Source organism: Atractosteus spatula, chromosome 7, assembly GCF_055471065.1.
Source record: "Atractosteus spatula isolate fAtrSpa1 chromosome 7, fAtrSpa1.hap1, whole genome shotgun sequence".
NCBI classification, from domain to species: domain Eukaryota; kingdom Metazoa; phylum Chordata; class Actinopteri; order Semionotiformes; family Lepisosteidae; genus Atractosteus; species Atractosteus spatula.
The window spans coordinates 6,776,199-6,799,492 of NC_142712.1; the positions used below are offsets into that span (position 1 = coordinate 6,776,199).

At 41.5% G+C, this 23,294-nt stretch overlaps 1 protein-coding gene across 2 annotated transcripts in view; it reads left to right on the top strand.

Moving 5' to 3' along the window:
• Nucleotides 1-23,294, top strand: part of uvrag (UV radiation resistance associated gene) — a 90,748-nt gene that overhangs the window by 63,140 nt on the left and 4,314 nt on the right. For both annotated transcript variants that reach the window (XM_088921874.1, XM_088921873.1), the window contains one exon: nucleotides 18,859-18,950. In XM_088921874.1, coding sequence (XP_088778000.1) covers nucleotides 18,859-18,950 — 92 coding nt within the window. The remainder of the gene's footprint in view (nucleotides 1-18,858; nucleotides 18,951-23,294) is intronic.

Below are 23,294 nucleotides of genomic sequence, written 5' to 3' on the forward strand. Positions count from 1 at the left end.
TTCCTCCTGCCACCCTTGAAGCAAACAAGAAACATCAGTTTCCATTTTAAAGGTTTTTATCTGATAACTATATCACTTTTGTTTCTTGAACGAAGGCAGGAAAAGGAGTTATATGTTACGCTGGTACTGGACATATGTGTCTGCTTTTTGTCCACCCTACTGGAGCTCCACAGAGCTCAAGGCCTCCTTTGGTCAGATTAGGACCCACTGCCCATTAAACCCCCCACACTACTTGACTCTTATTATATTTAAACGGGGTTCACGTCTTCTGCCTCTGTGGAAATGTGTTTTATATTTCACTGCCATTAGGATGCCACTTTAGAAAAAGAATTTTCTACATACCGATGTGAAAAAAGAGAATCAGTTAGCATAAAGAACATAAAAAAAGTTAGAAACGAGTGGAGGCCTTTCAGCTCATCTAACCTGATTGGTAGTTAACAGCCAATTGACTGGAGAATCTTATCCAGCTGTTTCTTGAAAGAATCCAGGGTATCTGCTTCAACATGGCTGGGGAGCTTTTATCATATTCCAGAAAACCTATGATAAACAAAGCAAACGTTATCAGAATTTGAGCATAAGCTATTTTTTACATTGGCTCCCACGCGGCTGGACCAGGAAGGGAGATTGCCCAAGCGCGGGTTGAGCTCTGGTTCCGATCCAGGCGTCGCAGGGTCGAACCCGGGAACGTGCCAGTCGGCCTCCTGCGACACCGCGCCCCCTCCCAGCCTCGCGCTGCCGCGGGAGAGAGACACAGCGCTGTGCTTCCCGCGTGTTAAGAGGGCAAGAGTCTGGAAGGGGGTTTGGTTGGAGGAGTCGGGCGCAGCCAGGCATCGTAGCACTAAGCTAAGCCGGGAAATGTAAAACACAAAACAGGCAATTCCAAATTGGGTGGATATACAAAAAACTGGTGACTCCAGCCTATATGTTAAATAAGCTGGTGGAAAGTGATAGGTAGCATACAACATCTTAAAATAATATGCAGAGGATTACAGCTGTGTTGGGGCTGCGTACTCCAAAATGATTTATTAATTGTGAAGTTCGTACTGAGCTTCCTGGAGGCAAGACCTGATTCTTCATTGTTGTAAACGCCTGCGTTTTACCCACGCTTTAGTCTAGGCAGCTAATTTATTAGGTAATATTGATGTTTTTTGTGACCTGAAGGAATATTGAAGAGAGCGTCCTTTGAAAGTGAAGGAGGGGGTGCTGATGTAGGAAAGTCAAAAGGTTTAAGATGTCCCTAATAATACCTTCCCAAGAATCAGTGGCATAACAGCAACCATTTTCTTCACTTATGTAGCTTCAGTGCTTCATAAAAATTTAAAGGCAGGAGTCTGTCAAGCCCCTCCCTGATTAGAATCTGCAGAAATATGTTGTTTATATTTGCTTTACAAAACAACTCACTACTCCAGACTACAGAAGTACACAGAAAGAGAAAGAGATGTCATAGTAAAGCATACAATTTTTAAACACACATGGTAGCCTTATATTATCATTTTGTTAATACTGCCAGCTCAGGAGCTTTTGACAACAAAAAGTAGAAGATGAATTGCTCCTTATTTTTCTTTAACACTTATTGGAGGCCGCCGGTAAGTTTCAGATGCAGGTGCTTGAACCATTTTGTATATTTGATCCACAGCCCTGCTTCTGAAATTGGACTTGTGTTCCAGAGTCAAAGTGAACGTTTCTGTTGTGGGATCAGCTCCGACTGCTCTAAAACCACTGGAAAAAATTAAAAGCTACTGTGCACAATGAGAATTTCAAAATATGATCTGGTGGCTTACCACGTTATCCAATAAACCTGTGAGTGTTTTATTAAGGCTGTCATGTATTATTGGCTGCTCCGCTTTTCTAAGAGTTCATAATTGAGCCTTGAGAGATGTCTGACACTTCCAGCATATCTAGTGGTGAGACGTCCTTTAGCAGAGACTTCACAGATGCTTTTATTTTTTCGTTAGCCTGCTATGCGACTATTTTCTTTGTTGCTGTTGCACCAGGTCATTATATTATTACAGATTCACATATCGGTGATGCAGACTTGTTAGTTATGCTTCCTTAACTGCACACAGTGTATCTGTGGTCTATTTTTCAACAACTACAAAAACATGGAAGCTCCAGCTGCTGTGGATCTGCCGTTATGAATGCGTATTATTGCCATTATGAGTTATTTTTCTTTCCTCTTGATCTCTTGATTTTCCAGTAGTTAGTGAAGAGGAATTAGTGTGGTTCTGGATTTTCCTCAATGGCGCAGTGTGGGGAGCTGATGTCAGTCGTTGATCGTGTGGAATTCATGTCAGATAAACACACATCAAGGATCAGGGGGCCAGGCCAGCCAATAGGTTTGGCCTCCGCTGGCACACAGGAAAGTACCAATTCACAGCCGGCTGCTCTTTCTGGGGTCTGGAGTCTGAAGTGTGCTTGGAGTCGTTGTCACCAGAACGTCAAAATGAAGCCCTTTTGGTTATGCTTATGACACAGGGTCATTGCCAGCATGCTGCAGTTTTGTTTCACAGCTGTAATAAAGACGCCTAACTTTATAAAATGGAGGACTGGTGCCCTTTCTGGAGGGCTTCCAAGATGATCGTGGAGGTACGGGCACAGCCCTAACCTTACATGAGCCAGGGGTGACCCCAGAAAGACACACCTTGGGCGGCAGGCCAGTGAGAGTGTGCCCCACGAGCCTTTCTGGCATCCCAGAGAGCCACCGCGCCCATCGGGGGGTGCCCCGACCCCCCCAGTGCGCGCCAGGGTCGCCTCTGCGGTCACCCTCCCCTGACCAGGGGTGCCGGGAAGGTGGCCGTCCTCCGGCCTGGTGCAGGGGTCCCGGCTGATGGCCGCTCACTCACAGACTCCCCCCGTTCACGTGGCCCTCCCGGTCCTCCCAGGGGCCAGCAAAGTGATTTCTAAACATATCTAGGACTGCAATAATATGTCATTGGCCTGCGGTTTCTAATTTTATGCTTCTGAGCCAAGTGCGGCCGTCCGCGCACTGTGATTTGCTTCTGCTGTGTTTTATTAGAATTCCTCTGGACAGCCACCCATTGCTTTATGAAACACTTAAATCGTCTAATTGAATTTCCATGGTTTGAGGTCAGTAAGAGAGGTTTACCTATCACCACCAAAGAGCCAAGTACCAGCTTTGCAAAACAAAATACATACTGGAGGAAAAGGCTAATCCTGTGTGCTGCATCCCACATCTGTTTTTATGAGCTGAAGTAGGGTGTGGGAAGGGGGCAAGGCAGAAGAGGAAGCTGGGAGCCGAGCTCTCAGCGGGCCTCGGCGTGCAGAAACCCCAGGGTCTATGAGCATGTGTCGCGCCGTGCGTTTCTCTTGCATCGGTTTCTGGGTGGCTGCTCTTTCCAAGGTCGGGCCTGCCTGCCGCTTGGCCTGGAAAGAGCTGCGACAGTAGAAAGAGAAAGAGAGAGTGGCCGCGTTGTTTGGAACGTGTCAACGTCCACTTACTCCCACTCCCCCAGAAACATCTTCCTCCTGCTTTCCAGTTCTAAAACTCACCCCCCTATTCTGGACGTTAAAAGGATAAGTGACCTGCTAATCCACATTTGATTTTTTTATTAGATTTCCTAAGTCCAGTGTCTGTTATAACCTATAACCAAAGGTTCCGCTCAGCTACGTATGCCCTTATAGTGACTTAGCAGTGCTTTGCCTCTTTTTATTTTAACAGACTAGTGATTCACCCTGGTGATTCGTAGGACCTCTAGTTGCTTTGTACAGTATTTGTTTTCCACCAGTAATTCACCGTTGTAGCCATTTAATCTCGCCATGAAATGCCATAGAAAAGACAGGATGTTATCTTTAGATGAAATAGGTTATGTTAAATTAAAGTGCCTCTTATTTTTAATGCAGTGAGTGTTCCATATGCCACGTGGAAAATGGAGACCAGGATGCTTCTTTAACTCTCTCTCTGTGCTGTAGGATAAAATAGGAATCCGAGCTACAATAACGAATAGATTTTATACACGGGTAAATAACAAAGCTGAGCAAAACACAGCTACACGGCTAAGAGCTTCAGGAAAGTGTTGGCTTTAAGAGACCAGTCATTTTGTTAATGGCTTGGCTAGTGTTTACATCTGTTTAAAATTTGTAGCTAACAGTCATTTTGGAAAGTGCCTGCAAAAGGTTAATGCTTCCTAAAATCTAGCATTTTCCACATCGCTTTGATATTAAAAGCACATTGAGATGAAGCTCCTTTTATGTTTGATAACTTTTGTATCCATCCAGTCAGATTTCTACCAGAAAAAAATAGAATATTGCAGCATTAAACAGGGGTGACATTGTAGAAAAATCATAATTTACAGCAGACTATGAAGTCATGTCCTTTTTTTTTTATACAGGTATTGGTAAAATTTACCTGTCACGTACTGGTATAGTCCAATTTGTTTTATCAATGGCCATTTTGAAGTAATGCGCTAATTGTCTTTCCAAGATTTCCAAATCATGCCGTATCACACAGGGCTTGGATGCTACTTTGGGATTTGGGAAGATTCAAAGGGTTTGCCTGAGACAGGAACCTAAACTAATACAGTGAAGAAAGTGATCTTCCATAAAACAAGGAGCAAAATGCTCAAAAACAGTGTTTTTTTACAAACCTAGTAAAACTACCAAAGAAGTTAATGAGTTTTTTAGGACTAATAGTGTTGCACTGTCACAGGGATCTTCATATGAAAATGGAAGGCAGGTAGCAATGTGTGAAATAAAGTGAATTTAAGTAGCAGAGAAACAGCCTTTGCTCAGAGCAACTGATGGGCAGATTTTGATTGCAAAAAAATTAAGACCTATTAATGACAAAAGGTTTTCAGACTATCCTTGCTGTTAATTTATGCAAACCCTATGCAATATTCAAAGTTTATATCTAAAATGGAACGTATTCTTCCTCTGGATTTAATTAAAAGTCATTTAAAATAAAACAATGCTTACCCATATGGTTGATATTTTAAAAATGTCAACTATTCAGATACATGTCAGGATTTTGATTTTTTTCCACGCCATGTGGTTTTCATCAAAATTTTCAAAGCTGTGACTTTTCATCTTCCTCAAATGGAGGGTATCGCGGGTTTAAAAATACATTATTACGGATGAAAATACAACAAAAAAAGTCAAATTCAAACATAAATTATGGTCTCATTTTGTTTTTGCAAAGTCAACAGAATCTTTCTCCAAATGTCGTAAGTGTCAGGACTTGACACACAAAGGAATTATAACCTCATTAGAAAGCTCAGTTACCTCCTTGTCACTGGCAATTATATTCTGCCGGATCGCCAGGATAATTAATTGTCTTAAAATAGCCTTTGCTACAGCATACCATTCCTAAATGTAAAGTTATTGGGTTTCTTATTAATTAAGAGGTTGCTGATACTTATTTGCACTTTTTCAGTTTAAGACCCTTAGTCTTATGGAATCATTTTACAGTTGGAAGTGGGTAATGAAACCAACTGTAAAATAAATTGCCTTTAGCTTTTAAAGCTCTAGAAGTGTGTTTGATTAAATTAAAGGAAGAAAAATTGCCAGTTGCTAATTGGGGTAAGGCGTTTGCCACAATCTCTAGGGAAATATATCTCTTCTGACTGAAAGTATTGTTTTCTGGGTAGATTAATCTTTCGAATGATTTCACTTGATGAAAACCCGCTAATACATTCTGTTGCTTTACTAGGGTGTATGCGTCCTAACAATAACAATTAGATCTGACACAATTAGTGTATTGTGTAAAAGTTATATAAACTTTAAAATAGCTCATATAGTGGAAAAGTGGTTTTGTTCCCTAGGAAACTGAGATTGTAGTAGATCTAATTTGTGTGTCTGTGAATAAATAATATATAGATAGTCGTTATGTACATATATATAAAGTGAAAAGGTAATTTGATATATGTTATCAAATAATGCAGTGAGACCAGCATGGTTTAATGTTTATTTTCACTACGGAAACAATATAGGACTAGAAATTTTAACCACTGAATACATACTGTGTATACACTTGGATTTCAGTGCATTTAGTTGAGTGGCCTTAAAATGAAAAACTCAACCTGTTTGTCTGTGTGTCTAGAGCAGTGCTGGTAAAGTCAAATCGAGATCTGTGTGATAAACCTGAGAATGTGAGAAAGATAGGTCCCGCAGTATTCCGCCATAGACAGGAAGACACCGGAATTTTAGGTGCTTGTTCAGGAATGTCAGAGCAGTATCTCTGAGCCTCTATGAGCTGACTTGTAAGCGGTTATCTGGTAGAAAGTGCGGAGAGCCATGTTTCTCCTCATTACGACTTTCCTGAGATGGGAGTGGATAGCAAAGGAAGGTGGCTTTCAACACCAGTAAGGAGTGCTCTACACTGTGATTTTATCCCGTTCCATTTCTTTGTTCATCTTTCCAGGAAGCTTTTGAGAGATAAGGTACAATGACTATAATGTGCTTTTTTTGGTGAGCACAGAACTGCCTTTTGTCTAGCTCATACTCTATGTGAGTGGACTGTATGCTCATACTGTTTGTAAGTGTTCAGAAGGAAAATTTCTCTCGCACACACGGCAATGCATAATCTTCTCCCTCTTATCTGAATCCATTTATTTCTAATGAATTTTCAGTAGAAACTGCTAGCACACTGGTTTGGTACTTTGCACATTATTATATTTGCAGCTCAATGTGAGTGTTTATTTTTTAGGCATGTCATTTAGACATTTGATTAAAATCTATTCTAATTAGAAAATCTGTAATATTGTAAATCATTTTTCTACAGCTTTAGATGTTTATAGAAGTTATATATTCACTTCATGTTTTGGGTTTATTTTTATTTAAAGCTTTTTTATATGATAGCTTTAAAAACAGCTAAAATGCACCCTTCCCCCACCCCCCCAAAAAGGCCAGCTTCCAAAAAAGAATAAGGAAATTGCATTAAACAGGCTAAGCCTTGACTGTAATTACACTCAGCACAAGAATCCAAGTGCTCATTAGCCTGGTACAAAACAGCTCTCGTTCTCAATCAGATTCCGTTTTCTGGGCTTTGTATTTGCTTTTTTTGCAATTAGCGGGATACACTGTGGATTTCGGTTTTGTTGAAATTAACGTGAAAAAGGTGTGAGGTCGATCCTTTCTTAGGTGAGACCATCCAGAATTTTGTCTTTCATTCCTTGTTTCTTTCTTTTCAAATCCCTGACCAAAGCCTCAGCCAGTGGTGGGGATCACTGGTAGGGGCAGTCTGAGTGGCGGGCAGTGAGAGTGAAGGTAGCGCACAGTGCCAGTGATTTGGAAAGGAAGGATCCCAAGCTTGCGATCTGTCGCTGGGAGCTCGTCAGGGCTCAGCACAGAGCTCGGGCACCGGAGGGGACAGTCACTGTGTGCTAGCGAGGGGATCCACAGGAAAACGCGAAACCCGCCGTCAAGACTTCCGAGCTACGGTCTTCAAGACGACCCGGCAGATGGGCAGTAGAGGCGTCACGGCGGACAGACGTGACTAGTGGATGTTTTCTGAAAAATGTAGACGTTATGTTTTTCTTCCTGCTTGCTCAGGCTGTGACACATCTGGGCACAAAAAAAAAGGAGAAAAGATTTGTGCTCTGTGTAAGCTTCTTGGTTTTCTATTGTGAGGCATCCTGGTGGAATGTTTTTTTGACTGGTAGATTGCGGCTCGACGCCGAGTCCAAAACGGAGATCTGATGATCTTGTGTTTTCTTCTCCTGGGGAGGGATTATTTGCTCATGATCTTTGTTTTGGTTTTGTTTTAATATCGCACAGCATCAGTATTATTAAACCATAATAAAAGCCCGACATTTTAATCTTGATGTGGTTCGTTTTAAGAATCTGTGTTAGAATCTATAAATATTAGTCTAAGAAACTATTTCCGTAGTGTTTAAGATGGTATGAAATGTGCTTTATTCGCTATCAGAGTTCATTTTCATTATTAATCCGTACCAGCAGCGCTCTTGCGCTTGTCTTCACGGAACGGGCAGTGACATTGAGCAGGATCTGTTCCCTGGATGAGAATGCGCAGCCTTACCCTCTGAACATATACCATGCTGCAGTAGGACGGATCTGAACAAGTGGGGAATGTTGTTCACTGTCCAAAATAAACTTAAGACCTGGAATCGCTATGGGCCATACAATTTTGAATGGGTACCAGATTTGCAAAACAAAAAGAAAAAGAAAATAAAGGTTTTCCTCTGCCCCCCAGATCCTATTGTGTATCTTCCAGAAGTGACCATGCAGCCACAGTGTAATAATCGTGCCCTGTGTGTCCTTTCTGCCACTGTGCGTCGGCCTTTCACCTTTGGTAGAAATACGCTTTCTATTTGTGGGTTTTCTGAAAGGAGGGAATCTTGGGTAGAAGCACAGACAGGCTGCTATTTCGCTGTTTTTGCTCTCTGTCTCTCGGTGTAGTTTTTAATGAGCTGAAGTTCTTTTTCAGCCAAGCCTTTGGGTTCATAGTTCTTGTTCACCCCCATTTTTTTCTCTCTCTCTCTTTTTTAAAAATAGAATGAAAACTGAAGCTAAAACTTTCCTAAATGTTTTTTTTAGTGTAATTGTTTAAATACTTTTTTTCCACACTTATGAGCACCTCTGGGTCTTTTCAGAGCGCAAGGTCAGTGGCCATTATGTTTGTCCAGCTTTAATACTGACTAGATCCAGCTTATATTGGAGAGCGCTTTGTATTTTAATGGACCTCTTTAAGATTTACCCATTCAACCCTGTCTTTCATTTTATGTGAGTGTTTTTCTTGTACTAAAGGGTGCCAGAACAGCCACAGATACACTAAACCATGTCCTATTTTCAGTTTCTCTCTTCTAAATCTGCTGCACAGATCACTGACTTTTTTTCTCAGCAAAATTCTGGTAATCCTTCATGGTTTGAATGATGAACTGTCAGCAGCCGTTCATCCCACTTTCAACTCTTTATTTTCCTGAAGTTCGGAGTATTTTCCAAACACAACTGTGCCCTTTCTCAGTTTAATGGGAGTGCTCCATAATAAATGGTTTTACTTAGAAAAAAAAATTGCTGAATGGCCCGATTGTCCATGAAAACAGTTGCCGTTTGGTCTTTTTTTATTCCTGATATAAAAACTTCTGGTGCATGTTATTCTTTTCAAAGTATAATATACACTTTGTTTCTGCTGCTCTAAAAACAGAACACAGTGTCTGAGCTTTATGGTGCTTGAGATCAGGAGCAGCTTATCTTTATCTTTACCACTTACGAATCGGAGGTCTGCTAATACTTAAAATGTCAGAACTGCTCCTTTTATTCCTTGCTCGTCTTTGGCATCAACCTGTAGTCTAATAAGTAAAACAACTTTTCTTTTGGTTTTTGATAATTTGTCTAACTTCGATAATGAGCAATAGAATGCAGTCTGTGGATGTCTAGGGGGATATTATGGGTATCTTTACAATAATTGTTAGGCCTGCAGGGCCAGTATTTATCTTCTGGATTTCAAGCCCTTTGAGAGACAGATCTGACAGTAGGCTTTTGTTTGGTAGTTCTCTAACTTGCCATAAGCACAGACATTGCAAAGTACAGTAGAGCTTGGTTTGTTGGCTCTGTCACTACCACCTGTTGCATGTAGAGTGCAAGAAACAAAACCCAGCTCTTCTTTAAAATAGAAGCACTTTATCTTTCTTTTTCTTATAAGGAAAAGCATGTCTGTTCATTTTGCCATGTGGAAGCCTTCAGTTTCAACATCCTCTTAGATTTGGGAATTACGCTTTCAGATTGCACACAACTGGCTTTGTCGTTTTAATAAACCCTTAATTTGTTTCACAGGGAGTAATTTTCACCAAAGTGAAATCAGACCTTGATTAATCTTGTCTATGCTCGTATAATTGAGACAATTAGCTTTGACAAGTTTTTCTTTCTTTATGCAGGCCTTAGCAACTGTAACACTGTGAGTACAATGAGTTGAGTTAAACGGGCCATCGTTTTCTTCCAAACAACATAATGACTCTGACTAGACTAATTTCCCAGATCATGCCAGAAGTTTGCGCTGAAAATGAAGTGAAATAGTTTTAATTGGCAGTGCTTTTGTGAGCCCACAGAGACTTAACTGCACTGAAGTGAAGTCTTGCCAATTCAATCACGTAATAATTCGTAATGTACAATTTTGTCATTAAGTAGGCTTCAGGAACAACTCAGTGGACCAAATATCTTGGAACTTTTTTTTTCTTTTTTTGCTTGAAACTAATGTTCTTTTAACAATGTCTTTCCCTGCAGGGGAATCGATGCTGGGCCATAGCGCCTCTGAAAAGGGGTTGCTCTGTGCCTGACAGGCTGTATGGCCCTGAGAGCTGCTTTTGTCATTAATTCATCTTTCTGCCTTTAAAAGCCATTGACAATAAGATGCCCTTCCACTGCTTCTCAAGCTCCTGTCAAAACAGAAAGTGTTTTTTTTTTGTTTTGTGAACAACCTGCACTGCAATAAGACACGACTGGCGTCCTCCCCCACACACAGCCCCTGTCAGTCACCCCATCACGGGTTCCTCGCTCCTTCTGTTCTAAGGACCCCTAAAATGTGGTCAAGGGCCCCCCCCGTGCAGGAAGGCCTAGACTGCACCCCACAGCACCCCGAGTCTCCGCTGTACCCCCCCCACCCTCATCATGGGTCCCGGTAGCCAAAAAAGCCGATAAATGATACAGGGAGAAGCCGGGATGGAAGCCCAGTGCCGAGAGTTTCAGTCTGCAGTCACGGCCGGCACCCCGGTCAGCTCCTGTGCTTCCAGAGGCTCGGGCTAGAGCCGTTGTCCAGCAGGAGCACTGCCGTGTGAGCGGAGAGTGTGGCCATGTAAAATAGTGGCAGAAGAGAACCACTGATCTTGCCGTTGGCAGAATTACAGCGGTATTTATTAATAATAACAACGATGGTGATAATAATAATAATTTTTTTTATTATTACATTTCCCGACGTTTCCAGCAGGCGTCACTGTGTTGTCGCATGTTCTTGAACAATTGGCTGTTGCGAACATATATATGTATTCACTGTATTCATGGTATTTAATGCCATTTGTATGTGCCTCTGTTTATCCCTTATGGCAGGAGGTTAAAAGCTTGGCATGAATTTGTAACAAACCGTGGGCCACATGCAGTTTTTTGGACACAACTACAATAGTTCTGGGTTTTCATGCTTAATTAGGTTACCATTTCATCCTAAGTGCTATTGACTGATAGCATGTATTCATGAGGGGTTGCTGTCGTTGTGTGAGCCTTGCAGTAAGACTTGAGGGCAGTGTCCCAAATTTCCACTGGAAGCCTGGCATTTTTGCACATTATAGTAAGATCAGCTAATTTTATGGATGGCTGATATAGAGATTTCATACTATTGCTCATTCATTCCCCATATATTGGGTTTTAAATACTGTACCTGCCCACGTAAACTGTTCATGAATGTCGGAGGTGCAGAGAAGTAGTATGTAGTGTGGTTTATACTTTGCAAACATCTCTGTAACCTCAAGCAGAGGACCATTTAGGTCCTGTAGGCCAGTACCTTCAGCACATGTGAACAAAATGCACAGCTATCGATGAAGGTATAAACATGCACAGACAGAAAGCATGAACTACTGTAGATAAAAGGTTTGTGAAAAAATGAAGTGCAACTTTTAAGATCACAAGCATTAAAAAGTTAAACAGTTGTGTCCCGCTGGATTGATTTTGGACAAGAGAGTGGGTTCCAGTGCATATGTTATGGAATTCTAATTACCTCTTAATAAAAAAGCTCAGATAAACCATAAATTATTTCACCGATTCTTTGGAATTCCACTTAATGCTCTTCTTAATAGATTAAGAGACCATTTTTTTTCAAATCCAATATCTTTGTCTGCTTTTCAGTTTAATTCACCTTTACGGCCGCAGATCTGTAATAATGTCTGCCAGAAAAGCAGGCTTCAAAGCAGCTGAGGTAAGACTTCAGTGAAGTCAGTAAAAAATAAGGACAAATTCACATATGAGAATGGATGATACCGAATCGTTTTACCATCAGAATCCGTGGAACAGCTTGGCTTTTTGTGCGTGTGGAGATATTGGCAAAAGAATAAAATTCTGGCACAACTAAACGAAAGGCAGCTTTTTTTCACTGCACTCTGACCCAAGATTTGGTCAGAGGTAAAAGGCAGTTTGAAAAGACCCACTTGATTCTTAAAGGAGAGATTACTTTTTTTATTTTCCGGTATCGAGCCTTATTAGAGCTGTCTTCTGTATTTACTGACCAGTGTTACAAGTCAGGGCGATTTCACCAGCGCAGGAATAGCATGGCTAAATGACGTTCAGGTACAGTTCTCAGTTCGGCTTGGATCCCTCAGAAGTGCTGCCCAGAATTCAAAGTGAATTAGGGAGACAACAGGACACAAATTTACAGTGACTAACATCTTTTGTTAACTTTTAAGAGGAAAAAGACAGGGGGCAGGTCAGGAAATAATTAAAGAACAAAAGATAGAAGTAAAGAAGGAGCAATCTGATTTTTTATTCTGGGTTATTTTTGCCTTATTTTTAAGAAAAGGCATTATTCATTTTTACTGAAAAATACCATGGCTATCATGCTGCCTCTCGGTACTGACAGCAGGGTGCAGATATGTGTAGTGCAGATACAGGAATACAGATCCCTGTTGTTTCTTATATATACAAATCATAATGATAAAAACACTTTTCAGAAAGAAGAGCAGCAGAAGTAGGAACCCCCCCTGTCTTGAGTGACCCTGGGACATGTTTTGTTATCCATCAATGGGAACCAGCATCTTGGTAATGGGTTTATACTGTAGGTTGATCTGTGATGGTGTTCCAGATCTGTTGGACAGGAGTTTTACTGTAGCTCTGAGGTTACCGTAGTCTGAGAAGAATGTTTCCAAAGCCTGTAGCTTGCTGAGGATTGTGTATTGATCTTTCACTGTTAATATACGTTATTTAAATAGAACAATGGGAATTTTGTCCGTGCGCCAAGAATGAGTTTGGGACTGGCTTGGCACGTCAGATTTCCTTTGTGCGATTTCACAAGGACTGAGAGTGTGATAACTAAGGGGACCATGTCGGGTTTTTTTGTAATTTAACATTTGTTTTATTTTTCAGCATAATGCTCACACACAGGCATTAATCTCATCTAATGCTGTGCTGATGGAAAACGAATGACTAAACAATAGCCCACAATGCACTGCTATATAACCCTGTTACCTCTTTGTTAATCGAGCTGTGCCTCTCCTACAGAGGCCAATGCAGGCCGAAGAAGATCTGCGAGTGGGTGGCCACAGTTACTCTCCTAATGTGCTGCCTTTGGATAGGCCATTTTTAGTCCACAGATGCAGAGAAAGTGGTCTCTGATAGTTTTGCACAAATAGGCAAAAGTGTGGATATTGAACTCATGAATATCGAGGTTTTACTGTACAACCTTTTAAAATCAAATTACTGATTCTAAATTGCAGTAATTCCTTTGTGTTTTTGTCCTCTGGGATCAGTGAGTAGACTACTTCATGGGATGTAAGATAAGAACGCTTTGATTTGAAGCTACCTTATAAAGAACTTCCTCTTTTTTTCTTACTGTTCTTCATGTCATGCTAAATAGCTCTATTCAAGCACTGCCGATATTTTTGACAGGTCATAACAGATGTGACTTGGCTATGAATGTCGAGTAACGATCTCAAAGTCTGGTATTATTACATGATTGAACAACTTGTCACATTATATATACAAGTCAAGAGCATCGTTAAACCTTCTTAGCTTTGAAAGGTGTCTGTAATTAATATTCTTAAGAAAAATACATAATAAATTCTTAATATGTTTCCTTAGCTATGCTAATAACTGGAATACAGTTTAGCATGAATTATTGTCCTTAATTTCCATAGGTGTTTTAAGCTTAATCTGCTTTAACCAGGGGTTTTGTACAGCTGCTGGGCAACAGAAACTCGTGTAGGAACTTAATGGCATAAAACTCCTGTGTACTGTATGTATCCCGTGCAAATCGGGGGGGGTTGGCGTTGAATAAATGTGGCAGATCCATTCTAATTTCTTTCACTAGCTTATTAGAAAGTCGTGAAGTGGTTCAGTAGCTCCCCATGAATGGGAAGCTGGAGAGAACACAAAGGTTATGCAGAGACAGCCCTTATATCTGTTACAGGCAGGAATCGCGTCAGACTGACAGCTCGCTGCCTGCTGTAAAAGGGCTTGTGGGTGCGGTTGAATCGGGACCTCTCACTTTACAGGTCCCTTCAATGGGCTGGGTGAATTTCTCACCATGATCTAGTTAGCATGTACAAAGCGCTTTCTGCCAAGGGAGAGGGGGCCTGTGGGAGCGCCGGTTTGTGCAGCTGTAGCGACTCGCAGGTGGATTGAAATCAGGATACTCCCCGGCTGATAAGACGCATTTCTGAAGGCAGTGTAGCCAGCCCTGCCGCGCACGAGAAGTACAAAGAAGAAAGCAGCAGTGGCTTTTCTGTTTTTGTCCTCTTTTGAGCCGGAAGAAAGAACAGTGTAAGTGTATATCTGAAACAAGGGTGCGTGGAAGCCCAAAGCTTTGCGAAATCTTTTCTTTCGATGTGTTACATCGTGAGCAGAGGAAACGGTGGTCAGCAGTGCACTAGTGTGTCCAGTGCAGCCATGAAATAACAGACAGCAATGCACTAGTGTCTCCACTACAGCCATGAAATAACAGAGAGCAGTGCGCTAGTGTCTCCAGTACAACCATCAACTAACAGACAGCAATGCACTAGTGTCTCCACTACAGCCATTAAATAACAGACAGCAATGCACTAGTGTCTCCACTACAGCCATGAAATAACAGACAGCAATGCACTAGTGTCTCCACTACAGCCATCAACTAACAGACAGCAGTGCGCTAGTGTCTCCACTACAGCCATCAACTAACAGACAGCAATGCACTAGTGTCTCCACTACAGCCATGAAATAACAGACAGCAATGCACTAGTGTCTCCACTACAGCCATGAAAGAACAGCAGTGCACTAGTGTCTCCAGTACAGCCATCAACTAACAGACAGCAGTGCAATAGTGTCTCCATTACAGCCATGAAATAACAGCAGTGCACTAGTGTCTCCACTACAGCCATAAAATAACAGCAGTGCACTAGTGTCTCCACTACAGCCATCAACTAACAGACAGCAATGCACTAGTGTCAAAAGGCAACATTATTATCTGTGGTACAGACAGACAAAAAGAGCTGGGGCTTAACATACATGAAAAAATGTATAGTCCCATGCAATTACAACAACGTACCGTACCACACCACAAACTTAATAATCCTGCCCTTAATAATAATGTGCGCAACTCCAATAGACCCAGGTTATTCAAGAAAATTATTTTCAAAAGACAAAAAGGACCTGCACTCTATATTATATTCTAAATTATATACTGAAAGGCCCTTAAATTATAATTTACTCTAAGACTGGGAAAGTGACCAGTGCAGGACTACTATGTGTGAAGCACTGAAAAGAGGGTAAGGGGTGCAGCTAAGATTATAGCAATTATTTTGGTCATGGAAAGTATTACTGTCCTGAGTAAGAACCAAAACAAGGACAGAAAAGTGATGATAAATCTACTTACTGATGACGGGGAAGTCACAATTGAAAACAGCTGAGAGATCAGAATTTTAAATCTTTACTTTTCCATTGGCCAACCATTTTTCTCAGTCTGCTCAGAAGCAGCCAGACTGTGCTGGTCTGTATTATTGTGTTAAAGCTGAACGTGGTTGAGGCAGATAGTGAATGCCATATACTGTACTGTAAAGGACAACCCTCACAGGGGTACCATGCCGAAGTTGTTTTAAATAGCCTTCAGTCAGTTGTAATTTTCAAATCATCATGATGTGTTTTGTGCTATACATGAATATTAATCGGGCCGAGTGTGCCAAACGTCAGCCGTGTGACAGGTTGGATTCCGCAGAGTCAGTGTTCACATTGTTTTCCACTTCTGTGTTCTGAGTTTGCACAGAGCTCAGGGCAGCCTGGGAGGACACTGTTCTGTCCAGGGCCTTTAGTCAGACCTCACAACCTCGCATGTGTTTAACCACGGAATTTCTTTCCAACCCTTTTGCCAGTGAAGACAAATTCGAACAGAAAAACGGAGCTGGATCGAATGCTCATGGTGCAGTGGAGTCCGCCCAGCCCTTCGGAATCAGGTTGCTTTACAATCCATTAGGCAACATTTCAGCATGGATTTGGGGAAATGGCTGTCATCGCACACACCTGAGATTTTGCAAGACCACGGATTTCCAACTGTCCATTAAGTTCTGGCAGTAGCAGGTGTGCTCTCTTTAGGACAGTGTGTAAGTAGAAACCATAAGGCAGTGTAGCTTTATCTGTATGCTTTGCATTTTTTTTTTCAATAGAAAAATGCAGTTAATTTTGCTAGACATGTATTTTTTCTCCTTTCCAGTTGAGAAATAGGAGAAATAGCATTCTTCTTCTCTTACACTGTAGCTGAAGAGTAGAGTTTTTATGTAAATTGATGACACTATAAATACTTTATTCACAACAGCAAGAGAGTGCAATCTAGCTTTAGATGAGGTGAGGGTATTGTTACACAAAGGTCAACTTCAAGGATTATTAATCTGGTGGCATAATATGTAACCTCTTTTGTGTGTAGACAACACCATTTAGTTGTCTGGCGAAGTTAGACAGCTCTTAACAGTCATATCGCTGAATGATTCCAACTTGCAAAGCTGTAGCATTTCAGCAATGACGGATTTAAGCGATCTTCCTTCATTTGATCCAAACTGTGGTAAAAACCTCCCATTAAAGACAGTTTCACGAAGAGCTGACTGCCGCTCAGCCAGGGCAAACCATTCCGGTGGTTAATAGCTATAAAACAGAGGATTTTATTCAAACATCATATATATTCTTTACATGTTCTGGTCTTAACTTAAGGCATGTGTTAACACTTAAGCAGCTGGGCATGTTATTGGTCTTTCCTTAGAGCATCTTCAAAGAATATTACTGTTCCGGCCACACAGCAGAAACAAAATAGCATAGGTGGTTCTTACATAATACCCCATAGTAAAAAATTTAGAGTAAGCAATATTTCATTGTAATGGAATGACTGTTCTTCACACTCAAAGCATTATCTCTTAATTATTTCATAATAACCATGTTTGAAAGTGTCATAGTCTGAAGGTTATAAATGCACTATTTTAGATGCGTGAGAATGTTTCGTTCTTCATTCTCATATTGTTGCAGCATGTTTGCACCTCCTAATTGGATTCATATGCACCTTGTTAGACCAATAGAGTATTGACTGTCAAACTATCATTTTCTGCCATAATACCTGAATAACATTCTATGCATGAGGATTGCGTGTGGATGCACAATTTTCGGTGAGGTTATAATGCTGTCTTGTATAAAACTAAATTAGATTATGCGTAACAACAGATTGCACTTCTGCCCTGTTGGGAGATTGTGTTGTATAATAGATGCTGAAGTAATTAATACCTATGAAGGTTTTATATAACTTTTAGGAATATTAATAATTGATTGCATTCTTCATCCCAGTAGGATCCCAAAGTTCTTTGCATATAAGTAAGTATCCAGTTCATCTGCCACTGAAGTGTAGGACCCACCTGGGTCACATGCACCAGCAACCCCACTCCAAAGATCAGATGGTGAAACGGCTTCACCAGATGATTTAAGGGGGAAATTTAGAAAGGCCAGATTGTTCAAGCCCAGATTTAATTTTTCTCAGGGTACAGGAGTTAGCGTCCCTGCTCTTGACCTTATCCTGTCGGGACTTTGTTTTAATGTCTTATCTGACTGTGTCCATGATCACCATTCTGGGGCGTTGGTTTGGAAATTGAAGTCCAGAGGGAAGAGCGGCACTTACCGGTCCACAGCCCCACTTACAGCAGCAACCTGGTTTTCCTTAGAGGTCTCCCATCCCAGTGCTGGCCAGCCCAGCCTTGCTTAGCTTCTGAGATCTGAGGAGATCAGGTTGCAAAGGTGGTGTAGGTTTTCCACAGCTTGCAGAAATCTTTTAGTATGTTCATCTTGTGTGATATGACTCGTAACTACATGGAATCAGTTTTAAAAAACTGTCAGGAGTAGTATTGCTAGACTCTATGGGGAAACGTACCACATGGAAATTCAAATGTGTTTTGCAGGAATCAGACTTTCCACGCACCTTGCTCAAATCCCTTCCAGATGCGTAATGTGGATTCCCTGTCTTCAGCTTACTGCCTGCTTCCAGCTCTTAAACATCTACCTGCGTTGTAACTGAAATCTGAAGGGTTTTCAAGGGTGGCTGCCCAATATGTCGGCATTAATGATAGGCATTGAACAGAAAGTAATCCAGCGCATTGTTGCAGCGCTCAGCTTTGATGATTTGTAGTTTTGAACTCACACCTGACCGATTTTGTTACAGCTCACAGGGAATTAGCGCGCGAAAAACCACCAGGAAAACAAATTCACCGTGAAACTCAGGTTGAACACTGTTCTTTTTACCTTTGGTAAAGCTGGGCTTTCATTGGTTTTACAACTTAGATGGATAACGGCAAATGCTGTCAACTTCCAGTATGTCGAACACTTTGCAAAAGAAAGCAATACTTGTGATAAACAAGGATTCGCTCACTCCTCCCTGAGCAAGCAAAAATGACTCCATTGGTAAGTAACCAGGCTCATCTGTTCATCTTGTCTGCCCAGAATTGAGAATGAGTGTAGACTTTAGGTTAAGAGAGAGTAACCCCTGTTGATCTCTGCTAATCACATGGAGGTTAAGAAAGATGTTTGCAAACAACTGCAGAACATTTCACATAGCTTGCTTTTTACCTGACTGGTCAGACAACCTAACCACACTGAAGTACTGAACTTTCTGTGGCGTCTTCGAAACCTTTTTTTCCCCACTATAAAGGTGCGCCATAAGGAAAGGGTTTTAACTCGGCTTTCTTTGTGTTTTCTCAGCTGAGGTATCAGCATGGCCTGTCCACACCCGACCTCCGGCAAACACTTCCTAACCTGAAGAACTTCCTGGAACATGGGTTAATGGTGCGATGGTGAGTACTCTGCATGTGACCTCGGCTCTCCCCACCTCCGTGTCATTGCTAGATTTCAGATCGCTAGGGCATGACCCGTTCCGTCTATTAATTTTGTGCAGTGATTCAGAAATAAAATCAACCTTGCTCTCAGGAGGGTAGAGATGGTAAATGCAGCGACGTGCGGAAAACCTCTCCCGCCGCACCAAATGGGAGCTGCTGGTTTCCGAGGAGGGACAGTGGATATTTGAAAACCACAAGGCCAATGCTTGAGCATGCTTCTCTAACCTAATTCTCACATAGAAAATTCTACAAAGGAGCTTTTGTCTCACAAACCAAAGACGTACTTTTTTTTTTTCCTTCTGAGTCCCGTATTTTAGTCTAGTTATAATCCTGAAAAAGTCTCAAAATCCCCATGACTGATGTCATTTCAGTCTCAATGAGGGCCCTGACCGGGCGCGGTCGATCAAGAGCGCAAGGATTGTCACGAACCTGCTAAGTCGAGGTCAGGGTAATTCCGAAGATTATCTCTTAATGATCTGATGCTCATTTTTAAAGAGAAAGAAATAACATGAAGTAATTATATCCCCAAATTTAAAAAATAGCCCGAAACCCTTAAGATAAAACAGATGAAATGGCTGACCTTTGAGCAAGGTTGAAATAAATGATAGCCATGTTCCCTGAGGCAGCTGCAAACACGTTGCAGAGCTGCGGAGGTTTGCAGTTCAGTCACTGGGTCACAATCGGTTAGCTTCAGCTTCAGTCCTAGCCCTCCAGGTTTGTTACGTTTATTTATTTCTTTAATCAGTTTTCGATCAAATGTTAAGCTCCACAAAAATGATCTTGTGGTAGTCTTTCAGCAAAAGACCTGATCCATTTACAGCGGCGATTCTCGTATCTTCGGATACTGCACATATGATTTTCTTTATGAGCCTTTTGGCTGCCTGGTCCTTCAGGTGAGCGAAGTGTTCAGTTCTGCAATAACAGAACTTGGAGTACTGGTGAACTGACTCACAGTGATAAGCGGCGTTATGGTGAAATCCTCCAAGATGTTGTTCTTATGTAAATGACAATACTGATTAAGAAACACAGCCATCAAGACAAACGGCAGTAGCTGTTAAAGTTTACTGATGGACAGAACATTATCACACATTGGAACGAGCACGGGGGAGTTTGCAGGCATTCATTCCAGCTTGTTATTCGCTGTTAGGTGATGATGAGAAGAATGAGCATTATAGAATCCCAAATGTTTGCCAGAGTTTGTTACACATAGGAGGGGACACTTTTCATTCCCTCTGAAGCGTAGTGCCCTGTGAGTGATCCGAGGTGTGTCTGGGTACTGTAGCTCACTCTAGACTATTACAGCACAGTGTGTGTGAAGATGCGCCTGTTCTCAGTCTTAAACGCATTAAGAGCAAGCAGAACCATGATCCAAGCTGTATATGTTCTAGGAAGTGGGGGTGGTGGAGGGGGGCGTTGATGTCGGAGGTAACACAGACAAGCTAGCAGGTCAACCGGACATGGTAACGCTTTTTCCCCTCTCTTATGCAAACAGCGTCTTAGCATTTCTGTAACGCTTGAAATATACCCAGGCAAAGGTCTCAGTGTAGGAATGTTTTCAGACCAGAAGGGAAAGTGAAGTGTAGATGCATTCGAAATCCAGCATTGCAGCTGTAAAGAGTTAACAGCGGAATGAGTTCAGGAAGTCTCAGATTAGTTTCCCTGTATGGGGATCTTTACCCAGGGAGTAATTTACTTTCATGAACACAAGCCATACCTCAATATGGTGTAAATTCAGCGTAGCGGGAGTTCAGGCAAATTTTTCTTCTTCTGCAAGGAAGCAAGGGAGTACATGCAGTGGGTGGGGCACTTTGCACAGACTTACATGGAAATGAAAGGATGAAAACGACAAGGAAATGTATGTTAGGTGAATTGTATTGGGCATAGAAATGGGGATTCATTTAATGACCATGCAGGTTAAACTGGTGTAACATCACTAAATGCTGATTTATTTAAGTCCCGTAAACTGTGTACTGTTGGATTTACAGTACATCAATTTCTTGTTTGGATCCTGCACTGTGAAGAAGACATGACTGTGGTTAACGTAATTCTCCTACAGCTACATCAAACTCTCCCCGTGTGTTTAAGGAAACAAAAATAGGGAAAGAGCAAACTGTTTTACAGGTGCTGTCGTAGGGGGTGGTGGTTGAGCTCACAGAGCCAGGATTTCTTGGGAAGGAGCTGAAACGCATGTGAGAGCAGAGGAATAACACTTCTGCCTTCCAGCTTTGTCATCTCTGGTCTTTAAATGGAAAAGCCTGTGGAGTTTAAAATAAACTAATTTAACGTGTTCCTGTGTACTTCACATGTGAGGAAGCTCTGGCAGTAGTTCACAGATCAGAGCTTCATTCCTGCACACTGTGAAGCTTGCTGATTAGTTGCAGGCCTGCTCACTTGGGTGCTGCAGCCCCATTTCTGTTTTTCTGATTCCAGAACGCTTGGTGTAGGAACAGTGATAATGGCTGTAAATTCCTGCCTCTTCTGTTTGATTGCAGTCGCTCGCTGTGCATGCCACTCCAGAAACGTCTAAAAAGACGCGTTGTGCAGGGGTTTCTCATGGTGTAACCCCCACCTGTGATGTCCGTGTTGAGGCTGGGCTGAGGCATAGTCATTTCATGAGGTTTGAAAGGGTGGGGGGTAGGAGTTTGAGTTAGGTGATAGTGAGATTATATATAATAACAAGAATACATTTTGATTATATCTCCGCTTGACAAAATAAATTATGGAAAGGTATTCATTTTAGTGTTAAAAGAGCCACCTTCAGACTGTAATCTGGCTTTGCTTTTGGTAGAAGTTCATACCCACACTTACAGGCATTTACAGTGCCTGTGCATGGAAGAAAATGCCCAACTGTGTTGCCTCTTATTCCGTTGTCTGCAAAGGCTTCTGAAACTGACAGCGAGGTTTTACAGCAGAAGCTTGGCTCCCGTTTTGAGAGCTGAATTGCCATTCAGAGTGCAACAAGAGCAACACCATTCTCAGCCACTCCGAGGATAAGAAATTGGAAGTGTTTGGTTTTGAAATTCCAAGACTGTTTTAGATACTGAAGGCTCATGTTGACAGAAGAAGGAAAGGTGACCTCAGCTCAAAATTGTTTGGGGAGCCTTTAACCTATCAGCGTAGGAGACTGCCAAGCAAAGCAGAATGTCTTGGGCAGAGATTTTAGGTTGACTTTATGCGGTGATATCATTTAAACAAGACTCCGCAGAGGATTCAGGGAATAGTAAAGCTTATTAAGGACCCTAAAAACATCTCATAAAAATATCGCAGCTCAGTGAAACTAAATCAGCCCTCACAGTGACCACCAATGCAGTGTTCACAAACTTCAGTGTCATAAAAGTTGGCTGACCTCTAGCACAACAGGGGCAGTATTGGAAAGCAGATGATGACCTACGCTGTGTGAAAACTCAGCTCATTTCTGAAGACTTCTTTCTCATTCACGTTGGGCTTTCAGGGCTGTTCTTCACATTGAGCTAGTATTCATTTGTAGTTCAGTGTGAAAAACAGCCTTATCTTGGCAAGAGATTCAAACACAATCTCCCTCTGTCGGAAGTCCTGCTCTGACACCAGCAGATCTCCATTTATTACTGCAGGGCTCTCATTAAGAGGACAGCTGACACTTTTGCGCTTAACTGTCAATCCGTAGAAGGGGAATAATAATTTTTGGAAATTGTCTTAGTCACATATTGTGCTCAGGCGTTTTAGTTCCACTCCAGCTCATATTTGTCAGGTCTCAGCAGACTTATGAAAGAGTCCGAGGAGTAGATTTATTCCAGCGTTCCTTGCCGAATGTGTAATTATGCTTACATCAGTGTGATTTTCACATGATCTTTTCCTTGAGCGTACTGTGTGGTAGATGCAGGTGACAGGCTAATTGGACAGAATAAGAAGAAAACTGGACTGAGAATGATGATAAATATTCTGGCAACATCTCAGAATTTTTGGCTTGTTATTTATTGCACGGTAGAACAAGTTGTATAGGTCTTTAAAACTAATTTAAAGGAGGATTTACCAAAAACATTTTGACTAATGCAAAAACCTTTTTAAGATTATGTTTCTAATAAAAGCTTCAAACATCAATGTCAAATACTCTGAACCTTTAGACAATAATTTTACCAATGATTTCATTAGTCATTTGTTATGCTTCATTGTTTCAATATTATAGTACCTTTTGTTGTGATTGAAGTCAAGAAGTATTTGTTAGAGCTCCATTCTTGAGTCAGGCTGTTAACATATTGATTTTCTCAGTGGAGTTTCTATTTAATTCTCAAGGGTGATTTCATTTTATTCTCCATTCTTCACTAA